A 16,586-nucleotide genomic window follows, 5' to 3' on the forward strand; every position below is an offset into this window, starting at 1 on the left:
AACTCACGTGGGTGGCTTTAATGAAATTACAGTTTGGTTTCAGTGCTAGTTTTGGCATTAAGGTTTCAGCGTATTAAACTCGTCTCACACGGCCTGAAAGCAGTTAGCGTGTCTGACTATCATTACCGAACATGTCTGGAATGTTTGCAGAGGTACGGGTGTGTGCGGGTCAGCGCCGAGCTGCAATTCAGCGCTTCATTCATACAAATAAATAAATCTCAGTTTCGAGTAAACACTCTGTGATTAGTGCTGTTACCGTCTCACCGCACATTACATCATTACTCTTTAATTTAGTAGTCACTTATGCGCTGTATTTTATGTGTATTCAATACAGCGCAGATCGCTTTCTAAGCACAAAATGAAGCAGTTTTAACTTGCTTGTACACTAAGGAGTGTTTGCAGCAGGGCCACCAACCTGACTGGGCATCCACAATGGGGGGTGGGGGTGTTAGCGGTCACTTAGAGCCTGGGGTAGCTTTTAATATGGGAACCTAACACTTTAATCCGATTGCATTACGCTTCCTCTCTACTGATGCTGATCCCCAGTGCTGATTGAGGAGAGCGAGACTGTCACACACGTGTGCAGTAGCCGACTGCATCTTTTCACCTGCACGAGGCGAGTTCATATGCGGATCAGCTTTGTGTACGGAGAGCCACACCCTGATCACAGTATTCCTTGTCTCTGTGCAGGCGGCATCAATCAGCCAGCAGAGGTCGCTATCCGACTTCCATCATGTATGAACAACAAGCCAATTGCTGTTCATGTAGGCGCCCAGCCCAGCCGGATGGCAGAGCTGAGTTTCAAACCGACTCACTCTTTCACCTTCTTAACCGCTTATCCAATTAGGGTCATGCTGGGGTTCTGGAGCCTATCCCAGCTTTTCAGTGGGCGCAAGGCACACAGTAACGCCCTGGACAGGGCGCCAGTCCATCGCAGGGCAGACACACATACACACACCCATACACCTATAGGGCAATTCAGTGTCTCCAGTTAACCTTATTGGACTGTGGGAGGAAACCCACGCGGACACGGGGAGAACATGCAAACTCCACACAGATAGGACCCGGACCGCCTCGCCTGGGGATCGATCCCAGGACCTTCTTGCTGTGAGGCGACAGTGTTACCCACCGTGCCGCCCTAATCAGGAATTAGAAATGACTAAATTGGGAGATAAAGGGGGGGTATTCGTGTACATTTGGTGCATAAATCCCACTTAAATTTCTTCTTCTGATATATACACCAATCAGTATGTATATAATATATTAGAAAGGGCTATAAATGTGCCTTTATAGCCCTTTTAATATAGTAAGCACATATAATACATCTTCAATTGGCATAAACTAACTTTAAAAGCATTAGGGTTATGAGTGGAGATGGCATATGTGAATATGTCAGCTGAAGGCCGCCCCAGCCAAAAACGAGCCAAATGGACCTAACCCACGCCTGCAATAGGCCTTTTCCAGCATTTGCCCTCATTTCGTTTCTCCGCCCACTGATTCAGGTTGTTCCTTTAGTTTGTCACATGCTAATATACTGTATAAGGATTAAAAGAGATTCACAGGGATTTGTTTTGTCCCGTAATAACACACACCTTTACATCTGTGATTCATTTCCGCAGTTCTTCAGAAGACTAGTGACATCACCTCCGCCATTATAAACTACAATCCCCAACAGCTTCCTCCGGAGAACTCGTCCTTCCTAGAAAGGAGCTTCTGCTGCCGCTTTCGCTGCCTCCTTGACAACTCGTCTGGCTTCCTGGTAAACAAAACAACACACACACACGTCAGTAAGCACGGACGAACATTCAGCTGCACTGTGTTCAGCTATTCCGTGAATTGGAGACCACCGGTCTAATTTGCACCTGTTTTTGTTTAAAAAAGACGTCACAATTTGTTAGGGAGATATAATACACATCATGTTGCTAAGCCATCAATGCGATGGTTGTTTGCCCAGATAGATCAGCTTTCTCTGATGCCCTCTGTCTCGTGTTACTTATAGCAGACTAGCCCATAATAATGCAATCCATGTAGTGATGTCAGTCCAGCTTATTCCTGGTCTTTCTCGTCTTCTGAGGTTCTAAGATACAAAACAATAAAACAGCAATCAAGTAAAACTGAGTAAAGCAGCCGAGCCACAGAGAACATACTAAACATCACGGTCTGTACAACTGCTTTCAAAAATTCAATGTGAAACACAGATTGGAACCTTAGAAGACTTTATATCAGTGCTCATATTTAGCGCATCCAATTGTTCAATTTGCACCGTGCTTCCTCTCTGTCTATGCCGAACCCTGCCCTGACCGAGGAGATCGAAGCTAATCCACATCCCCGCCGAAACATGGGCAGCAGCCGGATGCATTTTTGCCACACTCATCAATGTGACTCGCCAACTAGCGTCGCATGCGGAGAGACACACCCAAAGGGCACTCTTCCTCATCTCTTGTGCAGGCGCCTCTAATCAGCCGGCGGGGGTCGTAATCGCATTCTGACAGAGAGAGACGCACATCCGGTTCTTTGTCCCTCCCCCCAACTGAGCAACCGGCCAATCGTTGCTCATACAGCCACTCAGCCTCGAACCGGTGAGGCAGAGCTGGATTCGATACGACGTACTCAGAATCCAGCCCTGGTTGCAGCGTGTCTTGGTTTTACTGTTTTTTTTTTTTTTAAATGCAACTTATCCTTTCTTTTCTTCTACTGGTCACCCATTGAGCTCATATGCGTCTGATTTCTCCTCAGGGTATGAACTTCCAGGGAAGACTGAAATATCTTCACGGGCAGAGTAAGAAGGCAGAGGACGGCACTATGAATCACCCCCAACTGGCTCTGTTCGTCGTAGCCACACCACTCCAGCCGCCCTCCATATTGGAAATTCGCAGCAAGACTCTCCTCTTCCAGACCAAACACAAGCTGGACTTCACGCCCATGGGCGTCGACACCAGGTGACCTCCGAAATAATCCATTCTAATAATGTTCTAACATAAAATAGGAGATGAGATACAAAATCCCACCCGTTATTTTGTTTAATAACAGCAACTTTTAGACAAACATTAGTGTTTGGAGGCACTGTAGGACTTCCAGATGTTATGTCATGCCCTGATTAGCCTCCATATGTCCAGCGTTACTGCCACTGCTAGCTTCTTAGTAGGTATTTAAAAAGGCTAAACTTGTTTAGGTTTTCTATGACTTTTATGTTTGGGTATAGGGTTAGGGGTTAGGGCTAGGGTTAGGGTTAGGGTTTAGGGTTAGGGTTAGTGTAATATGCAATAAACAAAACAGTGTAACTTAGTGAACGTGATACTAATGTACAACAGTAAGATGAACGTAAACACCCAGAATGTAGATATAACTGATAGCAAACAGTTCACTGTCATACTAGGACACAATAAAATGTCATTCACTAGATGTTTTTTATATACACCAGTCTATTTAAAGTCTAGAGCCAGTTGTGTGTGTGGAAATAGGAGATTAGCGGTTACTGACTAACACTAATGTTTTTTCTGCTGTCTAGGGGGAAGGTGGTGCTGGGTTACAATGAGATTGAGCTGTGCATGAGGGGCTCTGGTTACCAGTTTATCCATGCTGCAGACATGATGTACTGCGCTGACAATCACCTGAGAAGTGAGTAACTCCAAACACACCTCATGTCATTTGTAAACAAGATTGCTAGGCTAGCAATAACAACACTATTTCAATGGCAGTTGACGTGTAATGATAAAAAGCTCTCCAGACTAGGCATAACATTATGAGCACTGACAGGTGAAGTGAATAACACTGATTATCTCTTTATCACGGCATCTGTTAGTGGGTGGGATATATTAGATATATACATTTTATCCTCAAAGTTGATGTTAGAAGCAGGAAAAATGGGCGACCGTAAGGACTGTTTATCCTTATTCTATTTTATATTCTTTTATTCTAGGTTATTGTTAATTAATGTTTTATGTTGCACCATGGGTCAGAGAGTAACGCAATTTCAATCCTCTGTATGTCCTGTACATATTGCAGTTTTGACAATAAAGCAACTTTGACTTGACTTGACTTTGACTTGACTTAAGAGAGTTTGACAAAAGCCAAATTGTGATGGCTAGACGACTGGGTCAGAGCATTTCCAAAACTGCAGCTCTTGTGGGGTGTTCCCGGTCTGCAGTGGTCAGTATCTATCAAAAGTGGTCCAAGGAAGGAACAGTGGTAAACCGGCAACAGGGTCATGGGCGGCCAAGGCTCATTGATGCGCGTGGGGAGCGAAGGCTGGCCCGTGTGGTCCGATCCAACAGACGAGCTACTGTAGCTCATATTGCTGAAGAGGTTAATGCTGGTTCTGATAGAAAGGTGTCAGAATACACAGTGCGTCGCAGTTAGTTGTGTATGGGGCTGCATAGCCGCAGACCAGTCAGGGTGCCCATGCTGACCCCTGTCCACCGCCGAAAGCGCCAACAATGGGCAATGTTCTGCTGGAAAACCTTGGGTCCCACCCTTGGCTATGTCTGTACCACTTGAGGTGTTGACTTGGCCTCCAAATTCCTCAGATCTCAATCCAATCGAGCATCTGTCGGATGTGCTGGACAAACAAGTTCTATCCATGGAGGCCCCACCTCACAACTTAGAGGAGTTAAATCTACAGGATCTGCTGCTGACATCTTGGTGCCAGATACCACAGCACACCTTCAGGGGTCTAGTGGAGTCCATGCCTCGATGGGTCAGGGCTGTTTTGGCAGCAAATAGGAACCAACAAAATATTTTTGATCTACTGTGTATGTGGACTGTGCAGTAATATCTTTCTCTGTCTCTCTTTTTTAGTGATTAAAACAGGTGAAAGTGGTTTCACAGTCTTCAGACTTCTATCAAAGGCAGGGATCTGGATCTGGGTGCAGGCTAACGCCAGACTCGTCTACAAGGGTGGGCGACCTGACTTTATTATTGCTCGACAGAGAGCCCTAACGTAAGCAACACCTATTATTTTACCTAAAACATTTTAGGGGTAAAATTAGCCCTATTTTAATTGATTTCTACTTTCTCCACTGTTAGGAATGAGGAAGGCGAAGAGCATCTTCGTCAGAGAAAGTTGCAGCTACCCTTCAGCTTCGCCACTGGTGAGGCTGTCCTGTACGAGACAACCCCCTCTCCAAACGTGACCGACATTCCCAGCCAAATCAAAGAGGGAAAGATCAGTAAACCGGCAGCACTGCCACCAAGCTCACTGCTGACATGCATGCTAAAGCAGGACCAGTCCATCTACCAGGGCAACAGTGATCAGTTTTGTCTGGAAAAGGCATTTCGGGACAGTCATGCCCTACTTAATGTCCCCGGGAAGTCCTGGGCAGGCGCAGAAGGGAACTCTGTGGGCATCAAAAAGGAATCGCCTGTGCAGGCCATGATGGACAGCCTGCAACAGATCATAGGGGACACGAGCCTTTGTGGCAAACTCGATGAGCTGGATGTCGATGAGCTGGAGCTAAAGGAGTGGGAGAACACCCTGCTGCGAATGAATAATCTGAGCAATGCTAAGACTCCCTTTGAAAATGATGAAATCATGACCGAAGACATCTTCTCGTATCTAGAAGATGTGCTGTTCAAGGAGAGTAGCACCAGTCTGAACGAATGTCTTCCTGAGTGTCTGTCCGAAATGCAGCTGCAGGGAGACCTTAATGAAACCCTGGGCATTCAGGACGGCATAAGAACAGACAGCTCGGGAAGGGGGATGATAAAGCATGCACATCTAGGGCCAGAGATTCCTTTTGGGCAGCCGGGTGATCTTGAGGAACCATATGTGAGTCCGATGGAGCTTTGTGAAAATATGACGCCTTTCAATCCTTTACTTCATGGGCAACAGAATCAGGCCGGACTGGTGCAGCAAAGAGCGCCGGCCCAACACGTCCAAGCGGGGTTCGTACAGAGAGCTCAGACAAGGAATCTCCTCGACCATCAGAATCAAGTCCAACCAACAGGCTTCCATAACCAGAGCTCCCTTCCATTCAGTCAGGCAATCAGGGAGGGCAGTCAGTGGACGGGAACCCAGACACCCAACAGCAAAAACACTTCACCTTTGCAAAACGTCATGTTAAAACCTGCTTCGAATGCCTGTCTCCAGGGACAGTTTATCCTCAGCAATCAGAACATAGACAATCAAAGACTAATGACTATGCATCAGACCCAGCCTTCCATTCAGCAAGGTCTGAACTCTTTGCCCCAAGTTCCCAACATTCCCAACGTTCCCAATCTCCCAAACAGTCATCATCACATCATTTGTGGTCAGTCAAATGATCTCCAGCAAGATCCAGTTTCTAGGCTGATGGTGCAGTCCAACTATGTCTCAGGCACCCATCCTCAACCTGTTGCTACAGCATATGGCCAGCAGGGGGAGCTCATGCAGCCTTCTAATGCAGTGTATGGACAGCAGGGAGGGTCATCACAACCTGCAAATGCAGCGTATGGACAACAGGGAGGGCCCTTGCAACCTTCTAATGCATTGTATGGACAGCAGGCAGGGGCATCGCAACCTGCGAATGCAGTGTATGGACAGCACGGAGGGTCAGTGCAACCTGCAAATGCAGTGTATGGACAGCACGGAGGGTCAGTGCAACCTGCAAATGCAGTGTATGGACAGCAGGGAGGGTCAGTGCAACCTGCAAATGCAGTGTATGGACAGCAGGGAGGGTCAGTGCAACCTGCTTATGCGGTGTATGAACAGCAGAGAGGGTCATCACAACCTTCTAATGCGGTGTATGGACAGCAGGGAGGGTCATCACAACCTTCTAATACAGTGTATGGACAGCAGGGAGGGTCATCACAACCTTCTAATACAGTGTATGGACAGCAGGGAGGGTCATCACAACCTTCTAATACAGTGTATGGACAGCAGGGAGGGTCATCACAACCTTCTAATGCAGTGTATGGACAGCAGGGAAGGTCATCACAACCTTCTAATGCGGTGTATGGACAGCAGGGAGGGTCATCACAACCTTCTAATGCAGTGTATGGACAGCAGGGAAGGTCATCACAACCTAATAAAGCAGTGTATGGACAGCAAGGAGGGTCATCACAACCTTCTAATGTAGTGTATGGACAGCAGGGAAGGTCATCACAACCTAATAAAGCAGTGTATGGACAGCAAGGAGGGTCATCACAACCTTCTAATGTAGTGTATGGACAGCAGGGAGGGTCATCACAACCTTCTAATGCAGTGTATGGACAGCCGGGAGGGTCATCACAACCTTCTAATGCAGTGTATGGACAGCAGGGAGGGTCATCACAACCTTCTAATACAGTGTATGGACAGCAGGGAGGGTCATCACAACCTTCTAATGCAGTGTATGGACAGCAGGGAGGGTCATCACAACCTAATAAAGCAGTGTATGGACAGCAGGGAGGGTCATCACAACCTAATAAAGCAGTGTATGGACAGCAGGGAGGGTCATCACAACCTAATAAAGCAGTGTATGGACAGCAGGGAGGGTCATCACAATTTACTAATGCAGTCTATGGACACCAGGAGATCTCACACCCTTCCAATGCCATACACAACCAGCAGGAGAGGTTAAGGCAAACTTCCAATGCAGTTTATGACCAGCAGGGGAAGCTGATGGGCAACTGTGCTGCTGCACCCATAAGCAGTTGCATGTTTGGGAAGGGAAATCAGACCCCTGTCAACAGCTTACCTTACAGTTCGACTGGTCAGGACGCAGTGATTTCAGTCTGCCAGAAGCCTAATGGTTTTCTGGCCCAGAATTCAACCCAGGGCTTATGTTTGTATCAAAGTGGCCCCGCAGAGGGTGTTATAAACGACATGGCCCTGTCACCTGATGGCAATATCATCTGCAATCTGCCACAGCAGTTTCTTACCTGCAACAGTCAAACAAAGGTAATGCAGATTTTATTAACCATCATGTTCATGTTTACACAAGGGCGAGTAGACATTGTACAATAAACTTAGAATCTGTGATTTGTTCATTCTCAGGAACATTTAATTAATGTTTCAGTAAATATAAGCACATTTTGAATGTGATGCCTGCAACACACTTAAAAAAACTGGGACAGAGGCCACACTATATATATATATATAGTATTACGTTACATTATAGCAAGCTGCATTATTACTGTTACTGTTAATTAGATTTTTTTTTCTCCCCTTTTTCTCCCCCTTTAGCGCATCCAATTGTTCAATTTGCACCGTGCTTCCTCTCTGTTTATGCCGAACCCTGCCCTGACCGAGGAGATCGAAGCTAACCCACATCCCCTCTGAAACATGGGCAGCAGCCGGATGCATTTTTGCCATCCACACATTGATGTGTGGCGCCACCTAGCGTCGCATGCGGAGAGACACACCCTAAGGGCACTCTTCCTCATCTCTGTGCAGGCGCCTCTAATCAGCCGGCAGAGCTCATAATCTCATTCTGACAGAGAGAGACCCACGTCCGGTTCTTTGTCCCGCCCTACAACTGAGCAACCGGCCAATCGTTGCACATACAGCCACTCGGCCTCGAACCGGTGATGCAGAGCTGGATTCGATACGATGTACTCAGAATCCAGCCCTGGTTGCAGCGTGTCTTTTTTACCGCTGCGCCACCTGAGCGGCAATTAAATTGTTTTTAAAATCTTATGCGCCCAGTGCCTGCAGCAGACACGTTTCTGCTAGGGTGGCATGACCGGACTATGTGGGTGGGGTCTTAAAAAAACTGTGTAAGGACCCTGATTAGCGGATAGAGAGGCGCCTGTGCAGAATGCATGGGTGAAAAAGGGTTCCGCTAAGGGCTGTGCATGGGTCGGAGGAGGCGTGAGCAGCAATATACCCACCTCGAATGCAATCAGGGATCCCCCAGCAGCGGAAGGCAAACTGACTATATATTTATAGTAAAAACAAAGTTTTAATAACCATGGTTTTGGAATGAGGTCTCCATCAAGCACAATGAAAGCTGTATGTTTTGTAAAATGACTTTTTTCAGCTCTTTAATTCTTTGATTTGCTTCTTTCTACAGATCACGAATCGTCCCGTCAAGGAGAACAAACCATTCCATTTCGCCCCTTTAAACAACCCGAATGAGAATTTCTAAAACGACAGAAATCCCATCCAGCGCAGCTATTAACGTGCCTACAGACTTTCTATGCATAAAGAAAGAAGGAGGGATGTCCCCGAGGAGACACCGTACACGCTTCTACATGTTTAGATTCTTTTCTTTGTTCGTATCGCAGCTGAAAAACACAAAAGGAAAGAAAGTTGTCCTGACACGGGGGGGAGCCGTACCAGTGACTGTAGCGCTTCGTCAGACAGGCCACTCAGCGGCTATTCGCGCTTGAACTCTTGCTTATTCATTCGTTCATTTAATGGTGTGTTCATTTACTCGCTCCCTGCCCGGAGAGGTTAAGAAGGATGAGCGTATGTATGGTGAACGTATTTATTTTCACTTTTTGTGCATTTCTTTGATTTGTTTCATTCTGTGGAAGACTCTGGGCAGGGTGTGTATTTGTGTATATGTGTGTGTGTGTGTGTGTGTGTGTTTGTCTCTGTGTGTGTGTGGCAACGAGGAGCCGCCCAGAGCTCATTAATGAAGTATGCAGTAATAAAGGTGAAACCTTTTTTACTGTAGGATACAATTCTGGGGGAAAGCCATTAAAACGTGCACACTTGCTTTTCCGATTGTCGGAAAGCGTAGTGTATTCTTTTTAAGGGAAACTTAAACACTTACCACTCGTCGGCTCCCTTTGGATTTCTCTTGATGCACTTAAGAAGGTAAAAGAAACGTCTGTAATAATTACAGATTGTTAAAGATATATAAAAAGATACATTGTGTCCTGCATCCAAAGACGTAGCACTATGACAGATAAACTTAGCACGCAGCTATGTTACGTTAGCCATTATTTTTAAGTACGCTCTGGATCTGCAGGGGCGAAATGACTGCCTGACTGACAGCTTCAAGCCGGACAGGGAAATGCCCCACACCCGAACACATCAGCCACTCGGCTAACCACCAATGACACTATCGGTTTGTATGGACATAGAACGCCCAGATGTGTTTTTATCCCAAAATGGACTTTTGATGGACTTGATTTGTGGATGCCCACTCATCATTAACTCACCACCCGACTTCTCAACATTAACTTATGATTACGTTATCATAACTAAAATATCATGATAAAGGACTTTCAATATGCGCAGCTTTTGTTTTAAATGTGCTTTTTGTACTTTTTTTGAACATTTAATCATTTGTCAAAATGTCATTGAGCCATTTTGGTGTCTGCTTTTAATGATTGTTTTATTGTGACCCTTGTCTAGTCGACGCTATCTTGATAGCGTTTGGTTTCTTGACTTTAATGAAAACACTTGCATATAGAGTGTCAAACCTAAAGGTGCACAGAAGTCAGGCCGCTCGCCAGCCATCCCCCGTTTGTGTGTTTTTTTTTCGACCTTCTTATTCGTTTCCCATCCCAGTTCTAGACATTTAGCAAACTCTCCTATGTGCCTTATTCTCTTCTGACACTTTAGCCTTTTTATATACAGTGACTATGTATTATTAATATAGCATTATGAACATGTACTAAATCTAACGTCTATAAATGCTTTCTTACCTCAATATCAAGGAACTATGACTGATTGCAGACTCGGCGCGCTTTCCTTTTTTAGTTCTGAATGTTGACTCACCCCGCTGTTAGTGTTATAGCGGCCTTTAGAAGTTGGCGTTGTTTTTGCAGTGAGATGGCAGAGTTTGCTTGAATTCCTTTGTGCAGATGGTATTGAGATCGCAGCTGATACATAGAGTTTCTGGGTTCGATCGCCCCGTGGACTGACTGACGAGAGGATACTGAGATCAGGTCTTCGTGGAGACCGGCTGCAGAGACGTCATGAAAGAATCAGTTATCAGAATCAGTAAACAGAGATGGTCCTGAGATCAGACCCCTTTTGTGGACTGAATCCGTATCAGAGCTTTTCGCAGAGAGGTCAGAGATCTCCTTTTAGACATCAGACAAACATCTGACCTGTCGTTTCTTGGTGAAGATGACGGATCACTGCGATGACCTTCCAGTGGACCGGCCGTATCTGGGAATCCAAACTCCTTGCAGAGATAGTATTGAGGATGTGATGAGACTTTGTGGGCTGGTTGAATTAAAGATTAGATTCGATCGTATACGGACAGATCATGGAATGAAGAGCAGATTCTCCATGCAGATATGAAATAGGTTTTTGTAGCAGGTTGATTACAAAGATGGAAAATCTAACTGAGGAGATATATGTAGATATATACAAATAGAGGATTAAGATCCCATCTAACTGCTTCAGTAGAGATTGTAGAAGAGATCGTTCCCTACAATTTCAGCTGCATCTAAACATCAAGTCATCCTGAGCCGATCTGAATATTCTTCCAGCGGGATAGGGGGTCTGGATTGAGAGGGGAAATCGTAATGTGAGAAAATGATTATGCAGCCTGAAATTTACGTCGTGGGGACACCAAGCAGACAGGCGCTTTATTTCTACTAGTGTTGTTAAGAGCCTCACAGTTCAAGGTTCAAAGGAAGGGCAAGTCTAAGTCTTAGTCTAAGGGGCTAAAGAAGTTTGTTTTTAGTCAAGTAGATTTAAAGAGAAGTTTGAGATTTTATGCAAGGTTGCCTGAACAATTAAAATCACGTTAATGACACTGAAATGCCCTATTTATTAAGAAAATATCATTTGTTAGATCAAAATATGAATGAATATGTGAGGTGATTAGCAGGTAAAGGATGTTTTCAGGCTTATCCTTTAACGATGTTGAATCCCATTGTCCTAGACAACATCTTAGCCTTAGTTTTATTATCAAAGCAGCAGTATGTAACCGTTTAGAACAGGGGTGCCCATACTTTCATTGTTTTTGAATGCGCTTCAGGTGCTTATATTGATATTCAGCATAACAGGGCAAGCGACTAAAAAATCACACTAACCCTATTCTGATGAGTTGCACTGAATGCTGTCAGACAGGTTTGTGTAGTCTGGACATTAGCTGCTGGTGCCAGTTCTCGAGCAGCTTCCAAGTGTTCATCAGTAAGCATGGACTGATATTTAGACTTAATTATTTTCATGTGGGAAAAGGCTGGTTCACACAAGTAGGTTGATCCAAAAATGCTGGCGCTCAAATATGTGGCACATTTTCTTATGTTTGGATCCAAAATTGTCCAGCAGAGGCCCTTGACTTCGTATGAATGTCAGTTTGTAGGGTTAAAATTTCTCCATCAGTTTCTTCCACGTCTGAATGAAACAGCCCTCTTACTGTACTTGCCCGAATCGAACTGTTTGTGGTGTCCTTGTGCTTGGCTGCGCACTCATCTTCACAAACAGTGTGGGTTACGAAAGGAAAAATGCACAAATGGTGCAAACTGGCTACTGATGAATGAAAACCTTCTAGATTAGCAGTGCTTTAGGCGGGCTTAGGCGTAGCTATGGTAACAAACCGCAAATTAAAAAGTCAGTGGCCACATTTCATGTTAATCACGTTGGACTGTTTGAATGAGGAGTGATCTACCAGCGTGCACTGTGTGATCGACTGGTAGATCGCGATCGACGTATTGGGCACCTCTGTTTTAGAATATGTAGAAATCTGGAGACCTCTTTGGTAGAAATAGGATAGCCAGGATGTGATAGTTTAGTGGTTAGGGTGCTGGACTAGTTATTACAACATTGCAGGTTCAAACCCCACTACTAACCATCAATTGTTTGCAACTGGTCACCGTTATAAGCCTCTGTTAAATGCTCTGTTTAACATGCAGCATTAATGTCAGTTCGAAAGCACAATTTTAGCTCTCATTGTACTGATTGTCCTATATATATATATATATGTTAAAGTCTAATGTATACTGTATCAATGATACCGTACCATCCAAAATCTTATACCCAAACCTAGTTTTGTATAGTAGTATAAATAGCCTGGCCGGAATAGTGGCTGAAATAACTTAGCCATTAGGAGGTGCGCTCTCAGTGCTGCTCCCAAGCCTGGATAACATAAGAAGGATTTTTTTGTAATGTCCAACTTTTAATTCAAATAAAAAGAGTCATTCAGACCCATACAGAAGAGTTAAAGAAGGTAAAGCCTAAACACCCTCACCCTCAGATCATCTGTACAACAATCAACATCAAAACAAACTCGCAGCTTCTTATTTTTTCTAGCAACGGCATTCATCCACCTTCTTTTAATACAGTATCTGTGTATAATTTACTTTATTATTGTATGTAAGTTTGACGTAAATTGTTATTGTTGCTTCACGTTACCATTTTGCTCTCATGAATAATAGTATATACAATCTTGTAAATTTCCCTGCACAGCTTGTACAATCTGTATACCTATGTCTCTTTGCTGATTATTATTATTGTAGCCTTTGTTTTTGTATTAGAAAATTTCTTATGTGTTTGCTGTGCCTATCAATACTTACGTCTTTACATTATTACAAGCGTTTATATGACTACACTTTTTGTTAGTGTGTTTTTTTTTTTATTTTAACTTTGACCTGAAGAGGGGTCACTGCAGAAGTGCTATCATTTAATCATTTAGGTTACACTGATCAGCCATAACATTAAAACCTACTTGTTTCTAGACTCACTGTCCATTTTATCAGCTCCACTTACCATATAGAAGCACTTTGTAGTTCTACAATTACTGACTGTAGTCTATCTGTTTCTCTACATGCTTTGTTAGCCCCTTTCATGCTGTTCTTCAGTGGTCAGGACCCCCCCCAGGACCACTACAGAGTAGGTATTATTTAGGTGGGGGATCATTCTCAGCACTGCAGTGACACTGACATGGTGGTGGTGTGTTAGTGTGTGTTGTGCTATTATGAGTGGATCAGTTACAACAGGCGCTGCCTATTATGTCCGCTAGATGGCGACCGGTGGCAACACTTAATTTAAAGTAAATATATGCACTGCAGATATAGTTAATAGTAAAAATAAAAATATTTGAATATATATTACTGCACATAATTTCTCCCTGAATTAAGTCTTTGTTAGAAATGTAAAATAAATAGAATTACATGATGTTTTACCAAATTCAAAATACTAAGTCATAAAATTAATCATCTAATTAAATTAAAGTGATTGTAAATTCATGAGTCAATGTGCTTTTATTAAAGAAAATGCATATACAAAGATTAAGGTCATACAGAATATACAATTAATATAAATACATATTTAAAAGAATATTATCATTATTATATATGATATTTATAACTACTTTTATATTTTATTACTTTGTATTACTTAATAATAAAGTGCTCTCAGCTCTGTGGTTGGTCAGATTATTCTGCTCGTTCACGTGCTCTGTATCCGGGACATTTATTATTAATGCTCTTAAATCCGCGCGCCCGAGTCTGCCGGCCGCTGCGTGCACGCGCTCTGACCCAGATATAAAATGGCGTCGGGAACGCGCATCCGGACGTGCCAAAGACTTATTCGATTCCAGCGATTTTGGAGTCGACTCTGATGGAGTCAGTTCCAAGTGTCGATTCAATCAATCTAAATTCCAAACTCATAGGAAGGAAGGAAAATAAAACAATTCAACAATATTGTAGCAGGAAATGATTATTATTATATTATAAATTATTATTGTGATTAATAGTGAAGAGCCGTTTTAATAATGCTGTAGGAAAGATTATCGGTGGCTGTATGGATTCAGTTATATACTACTATTCATTTTGACCTAAAGGTTTGGAAGGCAGCTATGCTGATTTTTCATATTTGCACCATTTATACGTTTATACGTAAACAAAAATGTGTTTTTTATTGCTCTACCATGTTCCTAAGTGGAGATTTAAAGGTTTAATTTTTCATATATTTTACCCTTTGTAATATACAGGCATTGATCACATTCAGTCAGATGATTATTAAATTATTAAATCGTTTTCTGTCTTAAATTGCATTACTTGTGGCCCGCCAGCACAATCAAACAGAAAAAAAATAAAGTATATTAATTAAAGCTGTAATTCCCCTTTTTTACCAGATGATGGCAGCAATACTGTGTCATTCACATAGAAGCATTCACATAGAAGCGGCAAACCGGTGAATAAGTCTTTTACCCGTATATGACGTAATAAAAGCGACACAGACTGTAGGAACAACGATTAACGGGGACCAAATTTAACGTGACGTGTTGTACTAAAACAGCGACCTAAGCGTTTAAGTGGTGGAGAGAACTTATGCGCAGTAATAATTTAGAGAAACTTAGAGTTCCTGTGTCGTTCTTTTAGTACATAAAGCCACGTTAAGCTTTATTTTTGTAAATATACTCCATCTTTTATTTTACGGAGTTTATTTGTCAGAGTTTTTAAAGTTCAGTTAGAAATTTAAGTAGCTTGTTCTGTGTGTTCTGATGTGTTCATCTGAATGCTTACATGTGGTTGTTGTTCGCTGTGTAAAAATACAATTATTAAATAACAGCATATTTATATGCATATTTTATTGTTTAAAATAATGTCATCAGGGACTGTTGGTCTTCTGGCCCTTTCACATGATCAAATCTGACCCTCCTAGAAAAAGGTTTGGACACCACTGACATAGGTGAAATACATAAAAAATTTAACCTTCACATCTCCACTTAGGAACATGGTAGAGCAATAAAAAACACATTTTTGTTTACGTCTAAACATCCCAAATCTATGGTGCAAATATGAAAAAGATCAAAGAAAGTCAACATTTTGACCCAAATCTATAAAAAAATTTAAATGTTAATATTTCTGTTTCAGAACATGCTAAAAAATATAATAATTGCATTTCTACATATGTCTAAACATCCTGCATCTATGACGCGAATATGAAAAAGATCAAAGAAAGTCGAAATTTTCGGCAAAAAAAACCGCTTTTTTTTTTTCATATTCGCATCATATATTTGGGATGTTTATCCATAAATATATATTAATTTTTTATTGTTCTAGCATGTTCCAAAGATTTATATTTGTTACAAATTTGAGTCAAAATTTTGACTTTCTTTGATCTTTTTCATATTCGCGTCATAGATGCAGGATGTTTAGACATACGTAGAAATTCATTTTTTATTGTTCTCGCATGTTCTGAAACAGAAATATAAACATTTATATTTTTTATAAATTTGGGTCAAAATTTTGACTTTCTTTGATCTTTTTCATATTTGCACCATAGATTTGGGACAATTAGACATAAACAAATATATATAATTTTTATTGATCTACTATGTTCCTAAGTGGAGATGTGAAGATTTAATTGTTCATATATTTCACCCATTGTAATATACAAGAACTGATATGAAAATTAAACCTTCATATCTCCACTTAGGAACATAGCACAACAATAAAAAACACATTTTTTATCCTATCAATCCTAAGAGCACAGAAAGTTTCTACCCCATGACTGGTTAGTGTTGCCCACTACGAGTCGACTCCCTCCCATTTCATTGAATCGGAGAATCGACTCAATTTGTGATCGACTCTCATTTATCGCGCATTACGGGTCATAGTGGCTTTGCAGAGATGAAACAGCACTCTATAATCACACGTGTTTTTATTTAACATACTTAAAGTTTTTTTTATTTAATTTGCACTTGTAAAGTGATTGTTTACTTTTTGATTTTAATTAGGAAATTAAATTTGGAACTGTTTTTTTTTTT

General features: G+C 42.3%; 1 protein-coding gene across 1 annotated transcript in view; it reads left to right on the plus strand.

The window, feature by feature from the left end:
• Nucleotides 1–13,549, plus strand: part of ahr2 (aryl hydrocarbon receptor 2) — a 106,474-nt gene extending 92,925 nt beyond the window's left edge. The window contains exons 7-12 of the mRNA XM_062989299.1: nucleotides 1,620–1,759; nucleotides 2,737–2,939; nucleotides 3,509–3,618; nucleotides 4,798–4,939; nucleotides 5,026–7,858; nucleotides 8,973–13,549. Of these exons, the coding sequence (XP_062845369.1) occupies nucleotides 1,620–1,759; nucleotides 2,737–2,939; nucleotides 3,509–3,618; nucleotides 4,798–4,939; nucleotides 5,026–7,858; nucleotides 8,973–9,047 (3,503 nt within the window). The 3' untranslated portion in view covers nucleotides 9,048–13,549. The remainder of the gene's footprint in view (nucleotides 1–1,619; nucleotides 1,760–2,736; nucleotides 2,940–3,508; nucleotides 3,619–4,797; nucleotides 4,940–5,025; nucleotides 7,859–8,972) is intronic.
• The last annotated feature ends 3,037 nt before the right edge of the window (nucleotides 13,550–16,586 follow it).

Source organism: Trichomycterus rosablanca, chromosome 27 (assembly GCF_030014385.1).
Source record: "Trichomycterus rosablanca isolate fTriRos1 chromosome 27, fTriRos1.hap1, whole genome shotgun sequence".
Classification (NCBI taxonomy): domain Eukaryota; kingdom Metazoa; phylum Chordata; class Actinopteri; order Siluriformes; family Trichomycteridae; genus Trichomycterus; species Trichomycterus rosablanca.